The sequence below is a fragment of the Oryx dammah genome, unplaced genomic scaffold (assembly GCF_014754425.2).
Source record: "Oryx dammah isolate SB20612 unplaced genomic scaffold, SCBI_Odam_1.1 HiC_scaffold_27, whole genome shotgun sequence".
Classification (NCBI taxonomy): domain Eukaryota; kingdom Metazoa; phylum Chordata; class Mammalia; order Artiodactyla; family Bovidae; genus Oryx; species Oryx dammah.
The window spans coordinates 110,859,491-110,886,988 of NW_024070211.1; the positions used below are offsets into that span (position 1 = coordinate 110,859,491).

At 35.8% G+C, this 27,498-nt stretch overlaps 1 protein-coding gene across 2 annotated transcripts; it reads left to right on the forward strand.

Moving 5' to 3' along the window:
- Nucleotides 1-135: 135 nt before the first annotated feature.
- Nucleotides 136-26,472, forward strand: DCAF17 (DDB1 and CUL4 associated factor 17). Of its 2 annotated transcripts, none has more exons than XM_040229332.1 (14): nt 136-203; nt 1,305-1,408; nt 4,068-4,158; nt 6,719-6,855; nt 7,785-7,863; nt 9,088-9,177; nt 10,600-10,704; nt 11,009-11,114; nt 16,434-16,576; nt 20,179-20,288; nt 22,879-22,969; nt 23,671-23,754; nt 24,303-24,458; nt 25,200-26,472. In XM_040229332.1, the coding sequence occupies exons 3-14, from the start codon at nt 4,099-4,101 to the stop codon at nt 25,365-25,367; spliced, it is 1,329 nt and encodes a 442-aa protein (XP_040085266.1). In that variant the 5' UTR covers nt 136-203; nt 1,305-1,408; nt 4,068-4,098; the 3' UTR covers nt 25,368-26,472. The 2 variants fall into 2 exon arrangements, with proteins under 2 accessions (XP_040085266.1, XP_040085265.1); XM_040229331.1 differs by having other exon boundaries at nt 149-604.
- The last annotated feature ends 1,026 nt before the right edge of the window (nt 26,473-27,498 follow it).

Sequence of the window (27,498 nt, forward strand, 5' to 3'; positions counted from 1 at the left end):
CCAACCCCACGGCGCAGCCTCCGCCCTGCCAGAAGAGGCGGGGTGAGGCGGGGCCGCGGCGGGTCGGAGGCGGGGCCTCGGCAAGGGCTCGGTGCCCGCTGCCTGATGGGGATTGTAGTTCTGGGTACAAGCCAAGATCCCTCTGCTGACACTGGGAACTACGTTTCCCGGCAAGTGAACGGCTTTGGCAGACTGCGCGTTAAGTACGTTGCAGTGTCTGCAGTTGGGTCCGGAGCTGGAGAGTGTTTGCCAGGCCAGCCCGGAAGGGGGTTTCTTTTCCTGCCCAATCTCCGCTCTCAGGCGGCGCCGGCTCTGTCGTCCCTCGCCGCATAGCTGTGCCCTTCCGGGCCCAGCTCCCGGTGTCAGTTTTTCTGGGCTCCTCGAGGACTTGGGGCCTGGAGGTTCGGAGATAGCGGCCGCTTCCCGGCGCCGAAGTAAGGGGCGCGCCCCTCTTCCGCTGGGCCGGGCCCGCGCCTCCATGGGCCCAAGCCAGAAGCCCAACGTGTGCGGCCGGCTCAGTCGTCGGGCGCTGGGCTTTTTCTCGCGCGACGCGGGCATGGTGCAGAGGACGAACCTGGGCATCCTGCGGGCGCTGGTGTGCCAGGTGACCGCCTGCCGGCCGGGAGGGGAACGAAGGGCAGCGGGGCGACTGGGGTGGGGGGCGTAGGGGAGGGTCAAGCTTACTACTGGGCTGCAGTTTTTACGCAGTATAATTCCCTTTTAAGAAGATCGCAAGTGATGGGCAGGGTGATCCCGGCCTTGAAACTGGGGGATTAGTAAATATCCATTACCAGAACCGTCACATGCTTTATGGAGAAGGAAATGGCAACCCACTCCAGTGTTATTGCCTGGAGAGCCTGTGGACAGAGGAGCCTGGTGGGCTGCTGTCTATGGGGTCGCACAGAGTCGGACCCGACTGAAGCGATTTAGCATGCATGCATGCGTTGGAGAAGGAAATGGCAACCCACTCCAGTATTCTTGCCTGGAGAATCCCAGGGACGGAGGAGCCTGGTGGGCTGCCGTCTGTGGGGTCGTACAGAGTCGGATACGACTGAAGCGACTTAGCAGCAGCACATGCTTTTAGTTTTAACTTTCTTATATCTTGCAAACAGTTTTTCTAAAAAGTAATTACCCCACTGAAGCCGAAATGTGAGGGCAGAGTGAGGAAGAATTGAACATACTATTTTTTAAAAACGTACTTGAAGTTATTTTGAAAACTCTAAATTTAAATATCCAATTTAAGATTGGTGCACAGTAGAAACTTATGAGTTATTTCCTAAACCGAAATTCCTTGTGTTTTTCAGGAAAGTACTAAATTTAAGAATGTTTGGACAACTCATTCCAAATCACCTATAGCCTATGAGAGAGGAAGAATATATTTTAACAATTATCGGTGCTGTGTCAGCAGGTATCTTGGTGAAAATTTTTGATGTAATTTATTTGACTGTTGACCTTTAATTTTTGTAGAAACACATGCTTACATTAGTGCTTAGTGTAACAGAATGGAAAAATGGGTTCAAAATAAGGGTAGGATATAAAATGCATATAATTTAACATCTTGTTAAACCTAAAGGCTGAGGTTTCATCTGTGTAAATACCAATTTAAAAAGAATTTATAATGCAGGCAAAATTGACAGATTGCTGAGTATAGTGTAGTAGTTTATTCTGCCTAAGGGATACCAGATGTCAGGAGATCCAAGTACCTATCAATTAGATGCTATTTTAGAGAAGAATTTCTGTATTTTGGTTTGAAAGTATTTGCCTTTGTCTTAAAAGAAAAATTTCAGACTTGCTAATGTAGTAGATATAGTATATATATAAATAGTATAGTGAGCCCCCATACATTCATTACCTAGACTCAAAAAGGATCAAGATTTTTGCCACATTTGCTTATCTGTCCCCATATCCTTTTCCTTTATACCTTTGCTAAATATTTTAAAACATATTCCAAACATGCCGTACTTAAGTTTGCGCCTCTAAAAAAGTAGGGTTATTTTCTTATTTAACAGCTTAATAATTCACCCCTTTAAAGCATACAATTCAGTTTTTACATCCTTGACATTCATATTCAGTGAAAATGATTTGATGAGCCATTGATGGTTCGTGTAGGCAACCATCACTACAGTTAACTTTAAAACATCTTCATTACCTCAACACTGCTCTTCAGCTGTCGCCACCATACCTTCACCACCCTCTGCCCTATGCACCTGCTAGCCTGCTTTGTTTCTATAGGTTCACCCATTGTGGACATTTCAAAAAAATTGAATCACGAAATACTTGATTTTTGTGTGTGTGTGACTTTTTTTTTGGTGACTGGCTTCTTAGTAGATTACCAGTTTATTATAAAACTTTATAACATAGGAACAGCCAGATGGAAGAGATGCATAGGGCAAGGTATGTGGGAAGGAGCACAGAAATTCTATGCCCTCTGAGCATGTCCCTCTTCCCGAATCTTCATGTGTTCAGCAGCCCAGAAGCATTTCTCCTTTCCTAAAGTATATATGAAATGCCATGCATTTTCCTCTAAGCACCGTTTTTCCTGCATCCTTTTTCCTTTGTGCGTGCTCAGTCCCTCAGTTGTGCTGTCTGCTCAGCCATGTCCGACTATGCAAGAATACTGGAGTGGGTTGCCATTTCCCACTCCAGGGGGTCTTCCCTACCCAGGGATCAAACCTCCGTCTCCTTCATTGGCAGGTGGATTCTTTACCACTAAGCCAGACCTCTGTGTTAATTAGAAATGTGTCATTTAAGCTCCAAATATTTTGAGATTTTACCGCTATCTGTTATTGGTATCTAACCTTAATCCATCACAATGAGACCATATTTTATATTTTTTTCTAGTCTTTTAAATTCTAGTATTTTATGACCCAGAGTGTAGTCTGTCATGGTGAACTCTTCACATGGGCTTGAGAAAAATGTATTGTTGCTGAAGTAGTCTCAAGATGTCAGTTTGAGCCAGCTGATTGTCAGTACTGGTCAGTTCAACTATATTCTTACCGACTCTACTTGTTGGATCTGTCAGATACCGACAGGGTGTTTTGAAGTCTCTAACTATAATGGTGGATTTGTGTGTTTCTCTTTGTATTCCATCATTTTTGTCTCAATATTTTGACGTTCTGTTGTTAGAGGCATTCACATTATATCATTCTACTCTTTATCCCTGATAATTTTCAGTGTGGACGTCTGCTTTGTCTGATATTAATATGGCTACTCCAGCTTGCTTGCCTTTTTTTTTTAAGTTAGTATTTGCATGGTATATCTTTCTCCATCCCTTTGCTTTTAATGTATCTGTGTCTTTATACTTAAAGTGGGTTACTTGTATATAACATATATTCAAGTCCCGTTTTTTATTCACTCTGTCAGTTTGTCTTCTGACAGGTGTATTTTAGACCATTCACATTTAAAGTGATCACTGATATCATTGGTTTGATACCTCCCACATTTGTTTTGTTCTCTTTCTTCTTCTTTTGGTATTCTCATTATGTGTACATTACACGTTTTCTAATTATCCCACAGTCCTTAGATGTTCTGTTTTGTTTTTTTTTTTTAATTCTTTTTTGTTTCTGGTTTGGGAAGTTTCCTTTTTTATCTTTTTCATCTATAGTTTTCTACTACTAGTTGAAAGAAAGAAACTCTTTAATTTTCATTTCACAATGTTGGAATAACAGATTATGAAGGTGGAATTCAACTGAGATATTGATAGTAAATGTTAAAAGGTAAAGAAACAATTCAATATGCTCTAATTTTGGAAGATGATCTGCAGGTGGGTATAAGTGTATTAAAAAAAGTAGAGTGAAATGAGCCAAAATATTAATAACTGAACCAAAATATTAATATTGGATAGTTTTGTGCTATTATAATTTATTATGTATTTGATATTTTTCTATGAATGTGTATTATGAATTTTGTGATTAAAAAATAATGTTGACATTTAGTTAAGAAGAGGAAAGCAAAAGCAAGCAGCAAGTTGTATTTTTGGTGTTCCAAATCTCTGAATTTAAAAAATCGCGGAAATCCAAGCAAACACTATCTTATTTATGAAGAAGAATAATCTTTTTTCCCCCTAGTGTTGCATCAGAGCCACGAAAACTTTATGAAATGCCAAAATGTTCCAAATCAGAAAAAATAGAAGATGCTTTATTATGGGAATGCCCAGTGGTAAGATTTACTTTTATAGCATGTTTCTAAAGCATTTGTAGTCTAGAAGAACTGCTTATTGTTAATATATTGTATAAAGAAATAAAACATTTAAGTATCATAGTGATTCTTAAACCTTGAAAGGAAGCAAAAGAGAGCATATTTTTTATTTTTATTTTTCCTCATGAAGTAACTTCTGTCTTAAAAAATTATATGTTAATACTATGAATATACTTTTAACTTTTAATACCATTTTTTAATCTTGAAAACTAGAAAATGTTATGAACTGATTAAAGGTTTCATAAGCAATATAAGCTAGTTTGTAGTTATTCTCAGTGTTTAAGAGATTATTCTACTTAATATATTGAGACAATAAAATATTTAGGGCAGCAGTTATGTTTCATGACTCTGAAAGTGGATTCTTATGGGTTTCCTCTATTAATCTTCTTAGGAAATAATAAGATAAAAATGAAAAATAAAATAATAGATAAGCTCATTCCATCATATCTGTATTGCCCCTGTGTGTATTTTTCAGAACACTTTTTTTCATCAGATATTAACATCTTATCCTTGCTAGAGGAGTTGGGAAACAAATTTATTTGTAGAATTTCTTCACAGAGCCTTTAATACTATTAATAATTATAATAATACTACTGTGCATGGTTATTGTCAAACCATTTTCCCAACTCTTTTGATCATAGGACTTCCTATTTTGAGTTATATTTCTAAATATTAATTTTCCATGGTATCAGTGTTATAAGAAACATTTAAGGAGTACTGCAGCAAGTTAATCCAGTCTTTCAATCTGGCTGTTTAGTTTTTTAGGAAAAATAGAATATATGACCAAAAATAATGTTTAAAGTTAATAGACTATGCTTTGCATTTATTATTAAAATTCTTTAAAAGGAAAAAAAAGACTTGTTTGTACATAAAATTCTAGTTTTCCCTGGACAGTTACTCTCTTTTCATTGAAGTTTCCTTTTTAAAAATAAGAAGCTTTAAATCTACATTTTCTTCCCCAACTCCTTACTGAAAGTTAAAAATAACTATATTGCCCCTAACATCTAAAGCCTTCTAATCCACTTTCATTGATGAGGGGAAGAGGATGACAGATTTCTTAATTGAGAAAAATTTTGAAAGACATCAATGCGAAGCAACAAAAATTTAGAGCAATCTTTACAAAAATAAAGTTTCCAGTAACCTAATTCCTAATCTCACTTCTCTTTGAACATTTTGCTCTTCTTATTTGAAGTGAACCAAGATTTTCCATTGAGAAAAACAACAAAGCATATAGTATTGTTGTTAATATACTCATTGTGAAACTAAATTTAAACTAGCACCCTTCTCTTCTGAGACTGTGTGAAATACAACTTTTAGTTTAGGAAAATAGCTCAAACGTATTACGTTTGCTACCTAATTTTTTTTTTTAATAGGCAAGATATTGGTGATACATTTTTTAAAACTTTAAAAATTCCTTGAGATAATACTTATGTAAGACATCAAAGAATAAAAAAATTTACATCATTGCCTGTGATTTTAGTGTAAGACTTGAGTACCTAATAAGTTTAAACACACACTCACAACCAAGAAACAAACACACACAAAAACCTTGTTTCTTTCCCTAATATTTGAAAGAGGTGACAAATCTTAAGGTGTATAAGTAAAATAAATGTGCCTGCATTCTTTTCTATTCACTTTTCAGCCTAAGTAACATTAGATTAATTTTAACTTCTCTATTCTTAACTTGCATCTTTCAAGTTCCTTTTTATTCTACAAATCAAAGTAGAACCCTTGGCTTCTCTTTCTCTTCCTGCCTTAGACTTCTACCCTAAGGCAGCTCCTCAGTGGCAGATGTGCCTTTTTTGGAGGGTAGTTCATTGGAGTCAGGGATTATCTTTAAAACTAGGTCCATCTCTGTTCTCCTTTAGCTGCTTTGATTCTGGGTGTCAGCTTTCCATTTGGAGTTAGAGTAGAGCCACAGTGACTAGTGGGATAAATTGCTTTTTTCCCATTTTAACTTCTGTCAATCGGAAAACAAGTCTTGGAATAAAGAAACCTCTGTTCTAGGAAATGACTCTTAATCGCTTATGCTATCTAATGTTATACTTGGTTTTAAGAACTCTTATTGTTATCATAAAAGCGTCATTAGTATTAGTTGTATTACTGTTGTTATTATGATGATGATTGGCTAACATTTTTTGAATACTTAACGATTAATAATTAATAATTATTTCTGGAGAAGGAAATGGCAACCCATCCAGTATTCTTGCCTGGAAAATCCCATGGAAAGAGGAGCCTGGCAGGCAGTGGTCCATGGGGTCACAAAAGAGGCCCAATTTTGGTGACTAAATGAAAAAATAATTATTTCAGGTACTGCTTAAGCACTCTATGTGAATAAGCTGACTTAATAAACTAATAATGAAAATCATTTCTCAGAATTTTAATCTTTCCTCATCTTATTTATTTTTGCATTAATATTTCTTTTTAAAATTTACTTGAGTATTTGTTTAGCTGTTTTCTTTGGATATGGATTACTGTAGATTGTTCATGATCAAGCAGTTTCAGTTTTATCTCTTTTAAGGGAGAAATGCTTCCCAATCCATCAGATTATAAATCCTCACTCATAGCACTGACTGCTCATAATTGGCTACTTCGTATATCAGCAACTACGGGAAAAGTCCTTGAGAAAATATATCTTGCTTCATATTGCAAATTCAGGTATTAACTGTGACTCTATTGTTTAAAATTTGATTATGAAAAATTGAGATTTATGGTCTAGGATATTTCAAGATTTTTTTTTTAAGTTTTCCATTGTATATGTGGATCTCAGTTTATAAATCTGTTTATCTCTCCTCATGACTGCTTTTGAAGATCTAAGGATGGAGATCCTTTGTCATTTACCTTTGTATTCCTTATAAGTAACTAACCTCTAGTAGTTGTCAGATACCCTTTTTAAAAAAAATTTACTTTTTACTAATAGTATTTTTTATGTGGGATATATTTTTTGGTAGATTTTTCTGAAAGCTAGTCTGTTGCAGTTAAATTACCTGCCTAGTATAATCTAAGAACTGTTACTTATAAACTCATAGTTTTATAAATTAGATATAAATTTTTAGAATGAATATAAGCATGCCAAATGTGAGTGTAACATGAGGTTAAAGCGTCTGCCTGCAATGCAGGACACCTGGGTTCGATCCCTGGGTTGGGAAGATCCCCTGGAGAAGGAAATGGCAACCCACTCCAGGATTCTTGCCTGGAGAATCCCATGGACAGAGGAGCCTGGTGGGCTACAGTCCACGGGGTCGCAAAGAGTCGGACACGACTGAGCGACTTCACTTCACTTCACTCCTGTTTTACATCAGAAATGATTTTTGGTTTTCTACGTTTTGAATATTGACAGATCAAACACAATTTTTATTCATTGAGACTCCAGAAGGATTAACTGTATATATATATAAATATATATATAAATAGTAATAAATGCATATGAGGATCTTCAGGGAATTCTTTTGTTTATTTTTTTAAATAAATTACTTTTATAATTTAAGTAACTGAAAAACTGTTCACTTATAAAATATCTATTATATTTTGATTTGAAGTATAAGGAAACACCCAAATGAGTAAACTTCTCTTTATTCTTTTAAAAGATACTTGAGCTGGGACACTCCGCAAGAAGTCATTGCTGTTAAGTCAGCTCAGAACAAAGGTTCAACATTGGCCCGGCAGGTAGGCATCTTTAAAAATTCAGTAAAATAATTTGTTTCCAGAGGAACTTGTCTGAAAATTTGTTATGAGAGAATTAATGATCTTTGATTTCTGAAGCATGCTATCAAAATTGTTTACCACCAATTTAAAATATTCTCTTCAAGCCATTCTGGGGAAGTACAACAGATTACTTTCCATTCCATAGCAGAAAAATATTCACTAAACCTTATTTTTCAAAGTAAAGAAGCTACTTTCTTCAAGCAGATAAATCACTCAAGTTTTAACTGTTGATATTTTTTCTATTTCATTTAGCCTTGTTATTGTAGTATATGACCATGGTAATGCTGCGTCTTTTGATTAGGCTCTTGATGAGAATTCCAATTTACAATATAAATTAAATTGTGTTATATTATAACCCAAGATATTAATTTATATTATAACATCTATTACCTAGTACATACATACATTTTGTTATGTATTATATAAAGTATGTTTTTTACAAAGTATATTGTGTTGTTAAGAAGTGCTTACTGTTATGCTTGCTTTAATAGATTTTTGTGTGTGTGTATTTTGAGTGTCTGAAGGGCTAAAGGTTTAGTGGACATATTTTGAACATGTAGGCTTTCCTGTTTAAGTAGCTTTTCAATTTGATAGAGGATGGTTTTCAATTGATGAAAATAGAGTGCTTTTATTTTTTAATTAAAAATTTTTTATAAAAAATGTTCATAGAAGTATAGTTGTTACACAGTATTGTGTACATTATAGGTGTACAATACAATGATGCATGATTTTTCAAGGTTATTCTCCATTTATGTGCTCAGACACTCAGTTGTGTCCGATTGTTTGTGATCCCATAGGTTGTTTAGCCCCGCAGGGGCCTCAGTCTATGGGATTCTCCTGGTGAGAATACTGGAGTGGGTTACCATTTCCTCCTGCAGGGGTGCTTCCCCACCCAGGGATTGAATCGTTGTCTCTTATGTCTCCTGCATTGGCAGGCAGAGTCTTTACCCTAGCGCCACCTGGGAAGCCCATACTCCATCTATAGTCATTATAAAATACTGGGTTATTCCCTGTGTTGTACAGTATATCGTTGTAGCTTGTTTTATACATACTAGTTTGTACCTCTTAATGCACTAATTCTTGTATTATCCCTTGCCTGTCCCCTTTACCCACTGGTAACCACTAGGAAAATAGTGGTTTTAATATATTTTGAGGGTGGTCTGTGATTTTAGTCTTTCCTTTTAGGCAGGCATTCAACAGCCTGTTTTGCTGTACCTTGCAGTGTTCCGTGTGCTACCTTTTTCACTCATAGGGATTCTGGAGATCAACAAAACGGTAAGAACTCATTTCTGATTTAATTATAATATTAATTTTTTGACATTAAGATGTGATATTATTGTTTAATTGTTGATTAGGTATTTGGTAACATTTTTAATTAGGAAGTTAAAAGCAGCTGCCCAAATCCTAAAGGCAGTAAATGGAGAAACTGGAATTTGAACTTATATTTGACTCCAGAGATTAAACCAAATTTTAAAATAGAGTGGCTACTTTATTTTAGCATTCACTATTTGAAAATACATTTGAATTACACAAATCCTTCTTTACAAAGTGGGGAACAAGGATCAGGGAATAGAAAGTCATGGGCTAGTCAAAAACAAAGCCAACCATAATTATCCTTTTAAGAGATGACAAAAAACACAACTTATGAATGTAATTGTTCTCTTTGTGCTTGTGGATTAAGTAATTGTGTATACTTATTACAGTCTACAACAGGAATGTAGTTATAAATTGTTTCTATTTATTCTTACATCAAGATAATCATCTGAGGGATTTGATTTTGATTGTGGTTATTTGAAACTAAAGTACATCTTTCACTTACCATGCATAAGCATAATAAGACTACCCGGGGGCCAGGTTCAGAATGTACTTTAAGCTCTTTGCTGGGGTAGTAAACCTTTACTAAGTGATTTATCTTGAGTGGAAACAGAAACAGATTTCCACTTAATTTCTACTTGTTCTTTCCTTGCTATGAATATTTGCCTGTGTTGGTTGGCTTTTGTTAAATATTAAAAGAGGCACAGAATCAAGTTCTTTATCAGAGCTCTGTGGAGCATCACAACAGGATCCAGTGCACAGAACAGAGACAGGGAACAAGGAGCCAAAGCCTTACTCAAGATCAGCTAGGTTAAATGTTTCTGTGTGTATTTGGTCTTTAACATGTTTGGTTTTTATATGACTAAAAAATCAAATAGTTCTTGTTTAAAGAACAAGGTAATGATAAAATTCTCCAGTTGGCTGTTTTTTATTAGAATTACTTTCTTAGATCGGATCTTTTCACCACTAGCTGAAAAAGGTACCTTTATAAATAATATCTTATAAAGAATAGTTCCCGGTATTTATTTAGCCATACAAATATTGCATGGTAGAATTAAAAGGGCTCAGTTTACACCTATGTCCATAAGGCAAGGGATTTGTTATTAAAAGATTTTGAAAAAACTGGAATAAATGAAAGCTGCTGCATCGTTTTGAAGGATATATATTAAATTCCCATTAGGACTTCAGTTTGAGACCCTGGAGGTTGCCACTCACTCCTAATAATACCTTAGCTGCAAGTTCCTAAATTATAATGAAGTTGGAATGTTAGGCAGCAGTATTGTAGTGGTAAACTGAATATTAAACAGATACACATACCACGGTGAAAACTCAGAGGATTGGCCTTCTGGTCTTTTCTCAGGTGATGTCTACCTTTCCCCTCAGATTTTCGGGAACGTCACAGATGCCACCTTGTCTCATGGAATACTGATTGTGATGTACAGCTCAGGACTGGTCAGACTTTATAGCTTCCAAGCCATCACCAAGCAGGTAGAGAATATTCAAATTTGCCATATTCAGATTAACTTGAGATTTGAATGGAGGTATGATTTTTTTTTTAAGGAGATATTTTTAACATAAGGCTCTCGTATAGATTTCAGCTCTACAAAACTGTAGAAATGCAGAAAGGCAAAGGAACCTTTAAAAGAGGGGTGGGAAGATAAATAGAAAGGCCCTTAAATAACTAAAGACATTTCCTCTGTCATATACATGTGAATTTGATTCTTTTTTTCTCTCTCCGGACAGCAAATAAGTAGGTGCTAAAGCCACCATTTTTGTTTTGTTTTGTTTTTAGTTCATGCAACAGAAACTTGACTTAGGGTGTGCATGCAGATGGGGTGGGACTACTGGAACTGTAGGAGAGGCTCCCTTTGGCATTCCTTGTAATATTAAAGTCACAGGTATGGCTTCAATATAGTACTTTTTTCACCTTAAAAATTAAGTGGTTGTATTGATAGTGATTAATTGTAATCATCCAAATGTTTTTTTCCCTAAATTCAATTCATTTTGCTCCTATGCAGAGTATTCCTTGCTTTTGCATAAGTGTTCACAGAAAACTGTTATTCACTGAAATAAAGGCCTGGGGATACTGGGCCTCGCTTGGCCAGAGATCTGTAACCTTTGGCAAGTGATTTTACCTTTCTGGTCTTGATTTCCTTATCTACAGAATAATAAGTTGCAACAAATGATAATACCTTAGCTCCTTTAGAACTTCAAGTTTTGCAATTCAGTGAAATTTATCCAACTTAAAGATCAATAAGGCACAAAAAAGAAAATTATTTACAATTTTGTAAGTATAATAAAAATGTTCTATGTTTAATTAGCTTATCAAATTCAGCAGTTTGTTGAAAACTGCTACAAAATTGAGCAAAGTATGTCAGATAAACCATAACTGACCAGAGTTCATCTCATCAATACAATCTGCATCTATCTTAATACAGATAGATATAAAAATCATGAGTAAATTTAAAAAGAAAATATATTTTGTTATCCTAATGTTTATCTTTATTCTTAGTTCATTAAAAAGTATTTTTTATCATGTTGCAGACATTTACTTCTAACCAATAAACATATTTAGGTAAAACTACAAGGGTTTTTCTAATATGAGTCAAAATACAATTTTTTTCTATGATTATATATTACATCATCAACAGATCAAGAAACAAATGAAAGACTTAATTGTGAGAAAGGAAATGTTCTTTTTATTAGTAAATAACAAAGTATGAGGACTGAGAGAGTTCAGTATAGCCAATTATCCAAGAAGCTCAAAATAAAATTTTAAAAAATTACTCAAATTCTTAGGCGTCTTGGGCGAACTGAATTAGGCAGTTTTGTAAAAGCAGCCTTAGCAGTACCTCCTGTGTGTGCTCAGTCACTCAGTCATGTCTGACTCTCTTGTGACCCCATGGGCTGCAGCCCACCAGGCTCCTTTGTCCATGGGATGTCCCAGACAAGAATACTAGAGTGGATTGCCATTTCCTAATACAGAAGGCAGGAATCTGTTAAGAATTTGAAAACTACAGACTCCAGTGATAACTAATATGTAGTATTTTGAAGAGAGTTTCCCTAAATTGTAGCATTGTTCTCTTTGAAATGCAAATAATAAGCAAGTAAAACAAAGAACGGGGTGATAAAGAAAGCTCATGGAGCCTCTGTGCTGTGATTTTGGTCCCTGTTTACAGAGAGAAGACTGGATTTGGGATCACAATCTTGGTCTGCTTCTATGAGAATGAAATTCCACTACTAATTGGTGGTATGGTAGTGAGCAATTACTTAACCTCTGTGGGCCTCACTTTTATCAGCTTTAAAACAATAACATTTGAAAATATGATGTATGAAATCATGTGCCATTGTAAAACAATACAGTAATTGTTAGACATTTAGCTTAGAAGAGTGACATATTATGTTGGAAACTGTGTATTTTTTCAGACTATGTTGACTGAAATCCAGTTTATTTCTCTAGATTTGTTTTTCAGGATCATTAAAACCTATACAAAATAATACTTATTTTAACTTTAAGTAACTTTTTTAAGACAAAGCAGTTCATTTTCATTATAGAAGAATTAGGAAATAATGATAAAATAGAGAAAGTTTAAAACACTCAGTCATCCTGCATGGCATTAGCTGCTATCACCTCTGTGTTTTTTGGGTAATCTTATAACGTATATATGCCTAAAACCAAAAAAAGAATCATACTGTGAACACTGTTTCGTAACTTGCTTTTTCAAAAATCAACTCTTTTGAAGTGTAATTTACATGCACTTGAATGCAGCCATTTAAACTGTACAATTTGAGTTTTGCCAAATATTTATATCCATGAAACCACTCCCCCAATCAAGATTTAGAATATTTTAATCACTCCAAAATGTTCCCCAGTGCCCTTTCCAGTCAATTTCCTTCCATCCCCAGCCTTCAGCAATGTGAATGTACTTTCTTTCACTCTAGATTTCTAGAGTTTTGTATAAATGGAAGCATATGATATGTAATTTTGTCTGGCATCTTTCACTCACCATATAATTTTTTAGATTCATTGCATATAGTTATCTGAAGCCTAATCCACTTTTAAATGTTAATATATTACAAATATTAATTTCCATTGGGATTATTTAATAGATGGTCTTGTGAAAACAATAAAGTTGGAGTCCTGTCTCTTTACATCTAAAGAAACAATAGGTGGATCAAAGATTTTAAAGTTCTGTGAGAAAACTTAGAGAATCCTTTTATCGCAGAGTTGAGAAGACCTTTCTGACACAACCACAGGGCCATTAAAGAAGAGATTGCTAAATTTGGCTGCATAAAAAGTGCTTCATGGTAAAAGCAGAAACAAAAGTAAATAAAAGCACACACACAAACCAACCAAAATTCAAACAACAAATAGGGGACATATTTGCAACATACATTATAAAGGGGTAATTGCCTCATTATATATGAGTTCTGCAGGCCAATAAGAAAAAATGACAGTGTAGCAACAACAACAAAATGAGCAAAGGATATTGTGCAGAAGAAGAGGAATATTAAGTGACTTCTAATTAGGAAAGGACAAAGCCCAATGTCACTGATAAGAAAAGTGCAAGTTAACACTACCATGAGATACTTCTATTTAGATTCTCAAATATCAAAAAGTTAGGTAACAGCATTGGTAAAAGTATAGAAAAGACACTGTTGTTTATTGTTGGAATCACTTGTGGAGGACAATTTGTCAATATATTTCAAAAATTTAAATGCATGTATTCCTTGAGCAATTCCATTTTTATAAATTTATCCCAGATACATTCACATGTGTACAAAATGACAAACATATAATTATAACATTTTTCTAACAAAAAAAGATTGGAAACAATATATATATTGATAGGTGACATTGGTATTCTTTCATTGTTTGGCTATGTCATAAACTTAATTATTAAAAAGAAATAGGAATTATTTTTGCTCCTTTATAGAGAAGTTTCCAATATTTATTAGTAAGTGAAAAAAGGAGTGCAAAACTATGTGTATAAAAAGCCTCATTTGTGTTGTATTCATATGCATATGTTAAAAATATAGATGTGAGCACATGCTTTGAGGATTGCTTGAAGTATCTGGAAGGACACACAGAAAAATGATAAATGATAGTTACTTTTGAGGGAATCACATGGAAGGAAAACTTAGTTTTCATTATATTTTTTTCTGATACTTTTTGAATGCAGTTGTATTATCTTTGCCAAAGAGTAGTCCTCTCTATATGTGTACACATGCTAATTAAGCTCCTTGAGGTTTTAAGAACTTAATTTATGTACCATTATATGTGTAACTTTCCCTTGTGGCTCAGCTGGTAAAGAATCTGCCTGCAATGCAGGAGCCCTGGGTTTGATCCCTGGGTTGGGAAGATCCCCTGGAGAAGGGAAAGGCTACCCACCCCAGTCTTCTGGCCTAGAGAATTCTATAGGCTGAATAGTCCACGGGATCACAAAGAGTCGGACACGACTGAGTAACTTTCACTTTCATATGCATAAACTGTAAATTTATTTAACCAGTTTACTATGGACATTTAGGTTTTTAAAATTTGCTGTGCTTATAAAAAAGTACAAGAATATTCCTGTAATATTAATAATACTGAGATTTCCTCATCGCAGGGTGTGAAATCAGCCATTCTTTGCAAACTCCTAGCCCTTTCAATTGAGAATAGAATTAGAGATCAAAATTTGGGATCTTGGGGCTAATGGTGACACACCAGAGTTGTAGTGAGCCAAGTCCTGATGCTACTTTGGGGCCATTATTAGCAACTTATAGGAGAAGTATTTCTTCTTAAATACACCTTTTTGTATTAATTTTTTTTCATTATGAGTTCCTATTTTATATTCTCTACAACTTCCCTACTTAAATTTTTAACCCCCAATTCAAACTCTCATTATACTTTTTTTCTCTTCATAATTCTTCTCCTCATCCACCATCATTTGGTAGCCACCATGTTATCACATACGATGTTTATATATCTTTCATAATTTACTGACTGATGTATTTTGCCTATTTATCTATTTGGGTGTCAACAGTTTTCTTATTGCTTAAAAAAAAACCGCTTTATATATTAAGAATATCACCCTTTCCTTGAAAGGTTTCTTCAAGGGTATTTTAAATGTACTTGATTTGTTTGTATCTGTCTGTTCTTTGTCCTGAAGACACAGTTTGTGAATTCACATTTCATTATTTGTTTTTCTCCTTTGTGTAGCTTTAAGTAGTAAGTTGCCCTTATGCAGAGGCCTAACCAGGCACACACTTCTGTATGTAACATGTGACTCTGTAGTGAATGCTCTCCCTCAGACAAGTCCCTTTACAGATGGTGGTGGCCTCATAAACCAAAGATTAGACTCTGAAGTTAGAAACAAAGGACTCAGATTAGACACCTTCCCAGACAGGCCAAGCGGTATCCTCATAAGGGCTCTCCCCAAAGAATTCTGGTCTTCAGAAGCAGCAGCACCTTCTGTTTATGCTTGTCTCCAAAAGTAAGCCTGTTACACTCCGTATAAAATTAAGTATCATCAAAGAAGAGGACTAGGAAGCACTAACAGATAGTCCTTTTGTGGTGTCAACCTCCAAAAGACAGTTGCTGACAAGATATATCTAAATTACCTTAAAGTTAACTTGTCTAATACTAGTAGTAGTGGCTCTCCTTTGATAAAGCTTCCACTGTGACAAGACCCATCCTAAGTGGTTACTTTCACTATGACTAATATCACTTCTACTGCGTAAACTTAAGCAACTTAAGCAACTTCTCTTGTAAAGTTTGCTAAATATAACCTGTTAGTCTGGTATATGAAAGATCTCTTCCTCACATTTGAAGGAATTATTAGACCTAATGCCTGGTTGGATTTTTACGAGAGTAGGAAATAGTATCTAACCGAGGTACTTATTAAATGGCAACTGCTTTTATTAGGTGGACCTTGTCATTTTTTTGCCATCATGGGCACCTTCAGCCCACTTTATTGCCCTCCAGTTGCATGTCACACATATCCTGAAAATGGAAGTCTAGAAAGTTGACTCATAACCTAGCAGCTGTTTGCTACTTGCCTTTTCTTATCAGTAAGCCTCTTTCCAGATTGTATTTTATTTCCTTGAACATAGTCATTTTTCCTTGGTAGAAATTAATAGATGATACATGCAAAGAAAGGTTGAATTCAGTTAATGAAAGTTCCAAAGCTACCAGAACAAAGAAGCTAATAAATTCCTTTCGCCCATCTCTGCAGATACACCACCACTGCTCTTTGAGGTGTCCTCGCTGGAGAATGCTTTTCAGATTGGAGGCCATCCTTGGCACTACATCATTACACCTAATAAGAAGAAACAGAAAGGAGTTTTCCATATTTGTGCCCTAAAGGACAATTCCTTGGTAAATCATGGTGGTCAGGCTTTAGTAGTAAATTAATATCAGAAATTCTTTATTCTCTGCTTCTCATGGCTCAGAGGGTAAAGCATCTGCCTGCAATTCGGGAGACCCCAGTTCGATCCCTGGGTCAGGAAGATCCCCTGGAGAAGGAAATGGCAATCCACTCCAGTACTCCTGCCTGGAAAATCCCATGGATGGAGAAGCCTGTAGGGTACAGTCTATGGGGTCGCAAAGAGTCGGACACTACTGAGTGACTTCACTTTTCACTTTCTCTAATTGGTCCACGTTCCCAGGAATTACTTTTCAGTTTGTATCGGTAATTTGTAAACAGTGTAAAGTACAGGAGAACACAAAGAATATAGCAAACACTTGTGTGTACTACCCAGAATTTAAAATGTTATTAACATTTAAAAATTCTCAGGGCACCAAAGATGTATTAGTTTTTCTTCTTACCGTCTCCTTGACCTCATGTAAAGCATCTCAGAAGCTCCATAGTGGAAACCATTGGTGGAATGTGTTGAGGCTGCCCCTGCAATTACTGGTGGAATGTGTTGTTGGTTCTGCTTCTTCACAGTTTGTTGCTCTTGGTTTTTCAGAGCAGAATTAGATAGTATTTTGTTGGTCACAGTATAAGCATTGAAACACCAAGTTTTCAAGGATATTTTAAAGTCATATATGGCAGAATAGGAAGAAAGGGTATATAGCAAGACAATAGAAATCTTTACCCTTTGAATTAATTTTCTTAATTTTCTTTTTAGAAATGATTTAGGCATTGATTTATCATTTAGTAAACATTATTGAGGACCTACTATATGCCAGACTTGGCTGGAGACCGTCCCTTCTCACAAGTTCAAAACCGAGCAGATGGGTAGATCAAGGAAAATGCAGTGCATTCAGTACAGTGGTTGAGATGAGTGCAGAAGAGGGAGTGCACGGGGGAGAGGGTTATATTGCTGTTTATATATCCTTGTTTTATATTGCTGATTTACTTTAGTTCTGGAACCTCTTGATACATCAAATTAACTTTCTGTGAGACAGACTCAGCTTATTCCACACCCTTCTCTTCCAGAATCTTTCTCAGTCAGTCTCTGTTGGACCCAGTGGCTTTGAGAGTCACCGGTCACCTTTCACCACCCTAAAGATTTGCACGGTCTTGGGTCTGTTTATCCATTTCCCTTTAGATCATGGCCACGAGGGAACATTGTGCATAGTATCTTTGGATTTTCTTTTTTTGCAGAAGCATTCTTCCCTTGGGTTTTCTCATCAGCCTGTCGCATGTGGCACCTCCTGTTTGGCCCAGCCCAGTGACATCCTCTTTTCCAGTGGATTCTGGGGACTGTTTACCACAAGTTTGTGGTTTGGTTATTCATATCCCAGCAGTGGACATCCTTCAGCCACCAAGGACTCTGTCATATTGCTTTTTCGTTGAAATTTCTATCCAGTCAAACCCTGCATAGTTCATATTCTTCCTAAATAAGAACTGATAATATATTCTTTTATGTGTGTGTATAAAATGGCCTTCAGTATCTACATCAAGCATGGCTATCTAGTACTCTGTATAATTACTAATTGTAACATTTAGTCATATCGGTATTTTAGCACATTCATAAATAACTGCTGAATCCAGGGGAGTTTTCAGTACTTTGCTAGACAACCTCGTTGCAGTGACATTACCTTAATGATGCGTTTGTGCGTTACTTCTGCACCTGTCAGTCAGAAAAGTTGGTAGCCCAAAAACATGTGCAGGGGACCTGAAGAATTCAGAAAATGACCTGTAACTGTCTATTAAACTGAGCCTTAAACTAGCATTCGAGCAAATAATAACTCCAGAAGCTGATAATAATGCTGCCTAGTATTTAACACGAGAGAGAATGTTTCCTTCGCATGTTGTGTTTAGATATTATAATAAAGAGAATAGTCTCCTAAAGAAAGATATGGGTTATGTGTACATGTTTATGTGTTTTATTTTAAAAAAACATTAAAAAGTTTTATGTTACATGAAGGAGCATTTGGAGATGATGCCAAAATGGACACATTAACCTTTTTTTTTTGGCTATGCTGCATAACACAGGCAAGATCTTAGTTCCACAACCAGGAATCAAACTTACACCCCCTGCAGTGGAAGCACAAAGTCTTAACCACTGGACCATTAGGGAAGTCAGTGGTTGCAACCAAGATGTTTAATTTCATTGGCGTTCTTATATGTAAAATACAATAATGCAACCATTTCTCTTAGAAATCATTAGGTTCTTGAAAAATTAAAATACCTGTGCTAATTTGATACATAAAATGTGCTAAATTCCAATTATTAAAAAACATGGCATACAAAGTACTTGCGATGTAGCCCTTGCCTGCCTCTCCAGTCTCATGACTGGACACTCTGCTTCTCTATTTAATTTTGTCTGCTACTCACGTTTTTGCACATGCATGCTATATGGACAAACATATCTGTGCTTTTGATTGTGCTATCTCTTCTTTCAAGCCACTTTCTCATTTTAAGGCAAAGTTCAAGCTCCTGAAATTCTGCTTACCTTGGTTGGATGCTTGATAATATCCCATTATGGCTTGACTACTTTATTTTCTCCACGGCCTTACTTTGTTTCTGTCTCCCTTCTTGAATATGAGCTTCCAGATAACCAAGATTATGTTTAGTGCATGTCAGGTATTAACACCTAGTGTCATACCTGGAACAGAGTGTCCTGTCAGTATATGCTGTGGAATTAATACTTTCATATGTCAAAAACTTTGAGTGATAAAGAAGAAGGTGTCATTTCATTTTACATTGGAGAAATTAAATGACTTGGATAAAGCCAGTAAAGTTAATGTATCCATGATGGTATTAGTCCCCAGTGCTCCTGTGTGTAATGTAAAACATTTGTTACATATGTGATCCATATGGCAGTATCTCTTCCTTTATTTTAATGTTTAAATATACCAGTATGAAACAAATCTCTCTAATTAAGTGCTAGGTAGTATTAGACCATTTCCTTAGCATTAGTTTAATATCTGACTTACGCAGGGAGACTGTCCGACCTGTTTCATTGCATGTTTATTTTTGTGCTATCTACTGTTCTGATTGACAATTTGTTGAGGATAGGAAAGGGAGAACGAAGTTGCGGGAGACTGCAAGTACATAATTATGACAGTTAAATAAGGGAAAATCCATGTACCTTGAAGGCTAATCTACTGTTTATTAATAGTAGGTGCAGAACCTTATGCAGATGATTTTTCCTCTTTGTGCGTCAGTTTCCTCATGCATACGGTGAGGATAGAATATATGCTTCAAGAATTGCTGAGATCAAAAGAAATAATGAGTAGAAAACATGTAATCCAGTGCCAGACACAAATTAGATGCTTGAGATATGGTAACTTAAGTTATTATTTGTGAGGCACGGTGCATGGTACATCTGTGAAATTTCTGTATTTAAATGTTGTGGATTTCTCAAGCTTGAGTATCCTAATTTATCCCTAATATACATCCCAGATCAGCTGGTTCATATTTTCTCTTCCCATACCTTTAACTTACTGACTATCACTGATACTGGTTTTGAAAATTATTTTATTTTCCTTTAATTTTTATTTTCAATATTTTGTCCCAACTTCAGGCAAAAAATGGGGTCCAAGAAATGGAATGTTGTTCTTTAGAATCTGATTGGATCTACTTCCACCCTGATGCTTCTGGCAGAATAATACATGTTGGCCCAAATCAGGTCAAGTGAGTATTTTCCTTAGTTACTTTAAAGTTAAAAGTAGCTTATGGTAGTATTTATTGGCAACTTTATTTTTGCCAGCTAATTACTGAGCCAACTGTGGAAATTATTAGCTGCTTGTAGGGTGCTTCCTCAGAGAATGGCATCTAGAAAATGTTACTTTATACTTTCAACCTTACCCTTACTGTCTATAAATCCTACATTTGGATAAGTTCGTTGATGGATAAGGGATGACATATGAAGGAAAGGAGATCACAGATTGGTTCCTTCACATCAGGTCTTAATTCATTTCTCCAAGATTAATGAGAGATGATTTATCTTTGTTCTAAAAGACAGTCTTACTGCTGGAGAAGTAGCAGGTTGTTTGAAGTAAACCTTATTTTATTTAGTTTACCCACATCTTTCATGTAATCAAAACACTCTTCATTTAGCTTCCCTGACACCACAGTGCTCCTGAATATTTTCCTCCCTCTCTGATCTTTCTTAATATCCTTTCATGTTCTTCCTCTTCTGACCCAGACTTTAACTGTTAGATGTCCTCAGGATTAGACCCTCTTTCCCCTCTTTTTTGTTCCCTTTCTACTTGATTCTTCTGTTTATTCCCTTGGCTTTGAAGATCATGTATACACCAAAACTCCAAAAGAATTTTATGTTTGCCTAAACCTCTCATCTGAGCTTATGTCATAAGTCGGACTCATTCTTAACACTTTGTTACCTTCTTGTTTTTCATCAGTTTCCATGTTCTTGAACACTCAGTTGCATTTGCCTGTATACTCTCTCTCTTTCTCTCTCTCACACACACCCCCCACATATCCCATCAATCCAGTTTATTTTGCTGCTAACATTTATTTTGCTGACATGTCTTAAATCTCCCTCTTTCTACCCTTGGCCACTGTCACATCTTGGCTAGACCACTGGTGTCACTAGCCTAGACTGTAGTAATAGCCTTCTTACCAGACTCCAAGAGTCTACTTTTTACTCTTTACGTCTGTTTTCTTCTTAGCAGCGTGAGTGATTTTTTAGAAACATTAACAAACGCGGAAACCTAACCATGTGAATTCTGCTTAAACCTTTTTATGGCTTCCTGTTGCACTTAAGATAAAAGACCAACATAGTGAGCCAATCTAAAAGATTCCTCCCACTCAGTTTACTTCAGTCATGCTGCCTTTTCAGAAAGCTGAGGGCCTGTGCACTCTGCTTGGAGTCTGTTTCCCTTATCTGCCTAATTTCTGTCCATCTCTTATGGCCCTTTAAATGTCCCTTTTTCAAAGAGTCCTTCCCTGGACCCTTCATTAGATTAGCTCCCCCATCATATTTTCACTGTGTCCACTATGCCATCTTCTTCTGGTAGTACTTATAGAAATTTAAACTAATTATTTGTTTGGCTCTCTGTTTAAACATCTTGCTTTGGAATCATGAACTCCGTAACAGGGAAAGGGTCTGTCTTGCTGACACCTGTAACCCTGGCATGGAGCACAGGTCTTCGTGCAGAGTAAGTGCTTGATGAGTATCTATTGAATAAGAAGGGCAATGTCCGCATTCTTTATTTCGTATGCCTCATGATAATTAGTCTACTCTAGATCAGTTTCTAGGAGGATAAAGGAACTTAATGAAAAAAAGATTACTAACTTTGAACAGCATGTCATAAAAAGTATAGTTCAGCTTCAGTAAATCTCACTCCTCCTGTTTGTTACCACCCATCTTTTATATTAGTTTGAGTTTAAGAAAATAAGTTTCACAGAGTGTTGTCCTTTTGCCAGGTTTTAAAAGATAGGCACTCTTAAATATCAGCACTAATTAAGATAACTAATTAAGAAGTTTAAATATAATCTGATTTTTTTGTCTCTGGCAAAACTTGAAGGCCTTCAGCTCTCCTTGGCCACAGGGGCTGCTCCTCCTTGCTCTCTCTTCACTTGCACTTGAGACTCTTAAGATTTGAGGACATTGTGCTTTTGATGCTTGTTAATGCTGTGGAAAAGATTTGTGTGGGTGGTGAGAAAATTATTTTATTTTCACTTGCTTAACAAGCTTGATCTGTGAGGCCATTTACACTCAGAAAACCCAAATCTTTAAATATAATGCTAAGACAAAAAAAGTATTAAGTCATTTGCAGTTTTAAAATATTACTCTATCATGAAAACTTAGACTAAGTTGCTAATGCAGTCTATATTATATTTAACGTTTAGTGTTGTTCATTGATAACTAATTCTATCTTCAGAAATAAAAAGGTAAGTATCTACTATAATGCCACTGTTAATGCTGAAACATTAAAGACTTACTGCCGGATGCAGAGAGGAGGTTCTTTAGAAGGACTTTCAGCGTGGAAGCTAGTGTAAGCCTCAGCAAGCTGCGTCAGTAGCACCTGTTGCCACAAGTCCAGTGGGTTCTTTTGTTTAACGAAATCTCTAAATTTGAAGAAAGTTTTGGACACTTAAGTAATCAGATGTTAACATTGTGGAGTCATGAGGAGAAGAGAACTGACTCAGGGATGTTAGTATAAGTTTCATTTGTTCACTTTCTTTTCAGTAGTTCAGCTTTGACACTTTGATGCTGCGTTGATGTCTTAGGTTCTTAGAATCCTTTTTACCTTTTCAGAGTTTTAAAGCTAAGTGAAGTAGAAAATAATAGCGCCCAGCATCAGATCTCCGAAGATTTTGTCATTTTGGCCAACAGAGAGAAGAACAAAGTAAGTCAGCAGTACTTTAAAATCCTTTGTGTATCACTGTCTACAGAAGAATATAACGTGCAAATGTGTTTGCCTTTTAGTGTGGCTGAAAAGAACAACACAGTCCTGTAAAAGTCTGTTCATTTTGTCTATATGGGTAGCCAGTCTTAGCCCCACGTGCCTATGAGATTTGAAAAGAGTCAATTATATTGGCTTTATCTTCTGCTTGTTTCTGTTTCCTTTCTGGGTTTCTCTTTAAATTTTTTTTTGATAAGTTATTGACCTCTAGGTTTAATTAATTGTGCAAACCTAGGGTAAATTGGGTTAAAAAAATCACATACCATTCTTTAATTCCAAATGATTCTTTTTCTTTAGCATACAAATTCAGAACATGAAGAAAATCATGCAGAGAAAAAAGCAGGTCCACTCTTTCATTTGCTATACTATACTAAGGCAGAAATCAGAAGGGCAAGCCACTTACTAAATCTGTAACCTCTGTGTTTATTTTTGCCTATTTTGGTATTTTATTCTTTAGAAATTTTATTGTAATAAAGTATTTTTACTAATTGGAGGATCTGGAACTGATTCAGAATTTTCTCAACTGAGGAAAGACTTATGGATGTTGAAGAAGGATTGGTTAGTTTTAACAAATTTGTTTAGTCTTGCCATCAACTACATATAACGGTACTTGTCATAGCTTTTTATTTCTCTCCATGTGATAGAATGAAAACCTACCCACTGTTACAGCTTCTGGACGGGTGGTAAAAAGAAGTTTTACCATTCTGGATGATGACCCAGAACAAGAGGTATGACTTTAGCCAGAAATAATAAACCAAACTAGCATGAACTTGTCCTGGGATAGAGGTCAGGAAGCTCCATGCAACCTTAAGTCAGTAGAATTGTGCAAGCTATTTAAACCAGGGCATCCCCATCATCCTCTCCTTTCATACTGAAATTATTCATGAGATTTTGCTTGTAGAAGTGTTCATAGGACCAAAATAATTTGAAAAAACAATTATTAGCTTATTTTTGTGTTGTGTTGATGTGCACGCTTCCTAGGGAAATCTCTTCTAAGAAAATTATTGAGTTATATTCTGATGATTGTGACTTTTGCCTTATGTTTCACTTACTAGACTTAGATGTGTTTGTCAGTGTTCATGGCCCAGAGGAAGAAGGTGTGAGGGTGTGGTAAATCAGCTCAGCCTTTGGAGATAACATTTCTATCTATGCTCCCACCCATTCTTTTTCTTTCTACATAGTTTTATAATGTTAGAATAGTTAAGCCACAACTGTAGAAATAATCAAAACTGGATTTTGCCCATCATTTATTTTACTTTGTCTTCTGTTCCGTAAGACTTTCAAAATTGTCGACTATGAAGATGAGTTGGATTTGCTTTCTGTGGTAGCTGTTACTCAAATAGATGCTGAAGGAAAAGCTCACCTGGATTTCCACTGTAATGAATATGGAACTTTACTTAAAAGTATTCCACTCATGGAGTCATGGGATGTGGTGAGTTTTGAGAGTTTTCTTTATAGCTGACTTTTATTGGAACAGATGTCACTGTGTTCATGTCAGTCCAGGTTTATCTCTACCAATGACCATGTGAAAGAGATTTTCCTACACACATGACAAAATGAGTTCTTTAGCCTTTCTCCCCTAGAAAGTAGAGGATGCCTGCTTACCAGTGGTCTTAAAGCTTCATGTTTTCTCCTGAGACATACTGTCTGACCACAGTCTGATTTCCTCCCACTTTACAAGTTTGGTAATGTTTTGAAAAATAAAAATTCTGTTTTCTGTATTGAATCCTCACAGTTACTTAATAGAGACTTCTAATCATGTAGAGTTTTCAAGCACTCTTGGAAGCATTTGTCTCTCCTGAGTAATATGGAATATAAAAGTTGTAAGCAACAGTAGATGTCACTTTATCCAATCATTGTTTTATCACTGGAGAATGTGAAAGATTTAGCAACTTGCCCATGGTCACAAGTGAAATAGTAGCAATGTTGGCAATAGAATCTGGGTATTCAGACATCTAAGTCCAGGACTCTTCATTCTTAATATTTTGTGTAATGCTTTTCTTGTAAGTCATCTGCATATCCACAAATAATGAAAAACAAACTATTTCTGGCAACTATTTTGCCTTCAAGTATATAGTTGAGCATCCCTAAAGTTGCTGTGACATCTTAGTGAAACAGTATTGAACATGGTTATGTGAAGAGGAAATCCCATTTGCCTGTGTTTTCATTGCAGACGTACAGCCATGAAGTCTACTTTGACAGAGACTTGGTACTACACATAGAGCAGAAGCCCAGCAGGGTCTTCAGCTGCTATGTTTACCAGATGGTATGTGACCCTGGGGAAGAAGAGGAAACCACAGACAAAAGGAGTAAAACAGATCACAATAATTTTAGATTTTGAGATGTAACTTAGGAGACTTCTACCCAAACACCCCAGGAGCCATGTCCAGTCCTGATTTTTATCATCTGCATAGTATATTCTCCAGTGTTTTCCAGAAAAGGTCTTGTGTTGACTTCCGACGATTGTGACTTCTTTTTTAAACTCTGGCCATACAAGTTGGTGAGGACTTCACTTTATATAAAGGTTTTAACAATAACATCCCAAGAAGCCTGGCATTTTGCAGTTTTTTAGGTGGGTGGTGATGCAAATATAAAATACTAAAGGTCAGAGAAGGAAAGTTAATTCTGATTATTTGGAGGTCATTGAATAGGGGGTGTTTAGCATGGTTATTAAAGGGTGGCATGGAATTTTGACTGGTGAAACTAGGAGGAAGAGACAGAGGATACAAAACATACAGAAGGAGATCCTATATCCTGTCAACCAGGCTTGAAGGATGGAAGATGAGATCTGTAATATGAAAGCATACTTGGAAACAAAACTGTGTCATCATGGTTTTTAAAATATATATATATGTATATGTGTTTGATATTATATATAGTAGCAGAAGTTGACTTTTCCGTGGTTTTTTTTCTCTTTGATGTTCCCATTGGTTTTTTTGTGTTTCTGTTAGACTAATCTAAAAGAGTTCAAGCAAGCTTTAAGTGATTTTTTTCTCATAAATAGCCTGTTTAGCTGTTAATACATCTAAGAATATTGTACTCATTTCACCATTCTGTTTATTTGGTGAATCTGCCAGTTCTGCTTAGGCAATATTTTTACACCTAAGCGGTAAGATAAAGGTATCCTATGTTATACCAGCTCTGCTCCCTGTGGGAAGAATACATAAAGTCCCAGGAGTTTTTATTAGTTTGGAGACTGACTGACAGCTAGAAAAAGCTTTTGTTCTATCTTATTGTGAAATGAGTATTTTTTTTCTTCTTTGTTAGAACCGATGGAAATATGATTCTTGAACTCAGATAATCATTCTTAAGAATGTTAAATAAAAGCAACCCAAGTAAAGGGAGAAAATGTTTCTTTGTGCTTCCTACTAGAGAAATCCGGTTGCCTGCAAGCCACATGTTTAGCACATTCTCTGATTCAGACTCCAAAAAAAAAAAAAAAGGGGGGGTAAAAATAGAAGGGGAGAAAACAGCAGTAAAAATCATTGCTGATTCAAATGTAAAGTTAAAATATGGGATTTTAGCTTGGATGATTTATATTAAAATTATCCAGTTCTTCAGTTTTGGCTTGGTATGTTAAGAATAATGTGAATTCTGCCCTGCCCTTGAAGTTTGCAGATAAATTTTAAGCTTATTGTGCTCAACAGGGCTGATGAGAAAAAGGTGTTAGCTATTCACAAAGTCAAGATATTAGTAAAAGAGTCCATAAATTTAAAAGCAATAAAGGGAGCAAACTTAAAACTGTCATTTGTGCAATAGAAAAGAAGATTGCCAACATTTTTGAATAGGGGTAAGTATTTATATGTTGGCTAAAAATAAATCTTGCCAAATCTGCTCCGATGTATAATCATTTGGGAAAGTAGAAGTGATTACCTCATGAGCAAGATAATAAAACTATCTTTATTTATTAAATTCTGATCATTTTACATCTACTAGTTGAAAATTCCATTCTCAATAGCATACATAGTAGTACTATTTAATATTTGAAGCTTTCAGAGTATTTTGGAGGTATAGTTGTGATTACAAAGAAGTTGGATAGTTATAATGTGCTAGAATTTTGCCCCAAACTTCCAACTAAAACATGAGCTATATCTAAACAGTCCTGTCCAGTGAATTTATATCTTGAAAAACAAGTCCGATAAGAGGAAATAGATTAAAAAAAAATCAGACAAAAGAAAAACCAGTGTGTGTAGGTTTTAAAGCAGGTGTGGTGCTATGTAAAAGCAGAAAGCCTGCTCTCCATTTCGAAAAGGATGTCTTAAGACTTCAGTCCTGTCAGATTTTTTTAAAAAGTAGAAACTCATCTATTCACAAAGGCATCTGAGAACTATCTTAAGATGATACCGCTCTATTTAAACAAACTAAGGTATTCTACATTTTCCATCAGCTGAATGTTTTGTTTCTTGTGCATACGTTATTCTTAATGACAACGTATTTACTGAGTGTTTTCTGTCAGTCGGGCTTCTCTTGTG

What these genes read in the sequence shown, in the direction of transcription:
- DCAF17 (XM_040229331.1), top strand. Translation starts at nt 479, where the DNA reads ATGGGCCCAAGCCAGAAGCCCAACGTGTGCGGCCGGCTCAGTCGTCGG. An exon ending in TTGTAATATTAAAGTCACAG is followed by an intron (nt 11,115 to 16,433) that starts GTATGGCTTCAA and finishes CCATCTCTGCAG; the next exon opens with ATACACCACCACTGCTCTTT. An exon ending in CCAACAGAGAGAAGAACAAA is followed by an intron (nt 22,970 to 23,670) that starts GTAAGTCAGCAG and finishes TCCATGTGATAG; the next exon opens with AATGAAAACCTACCCACTGT.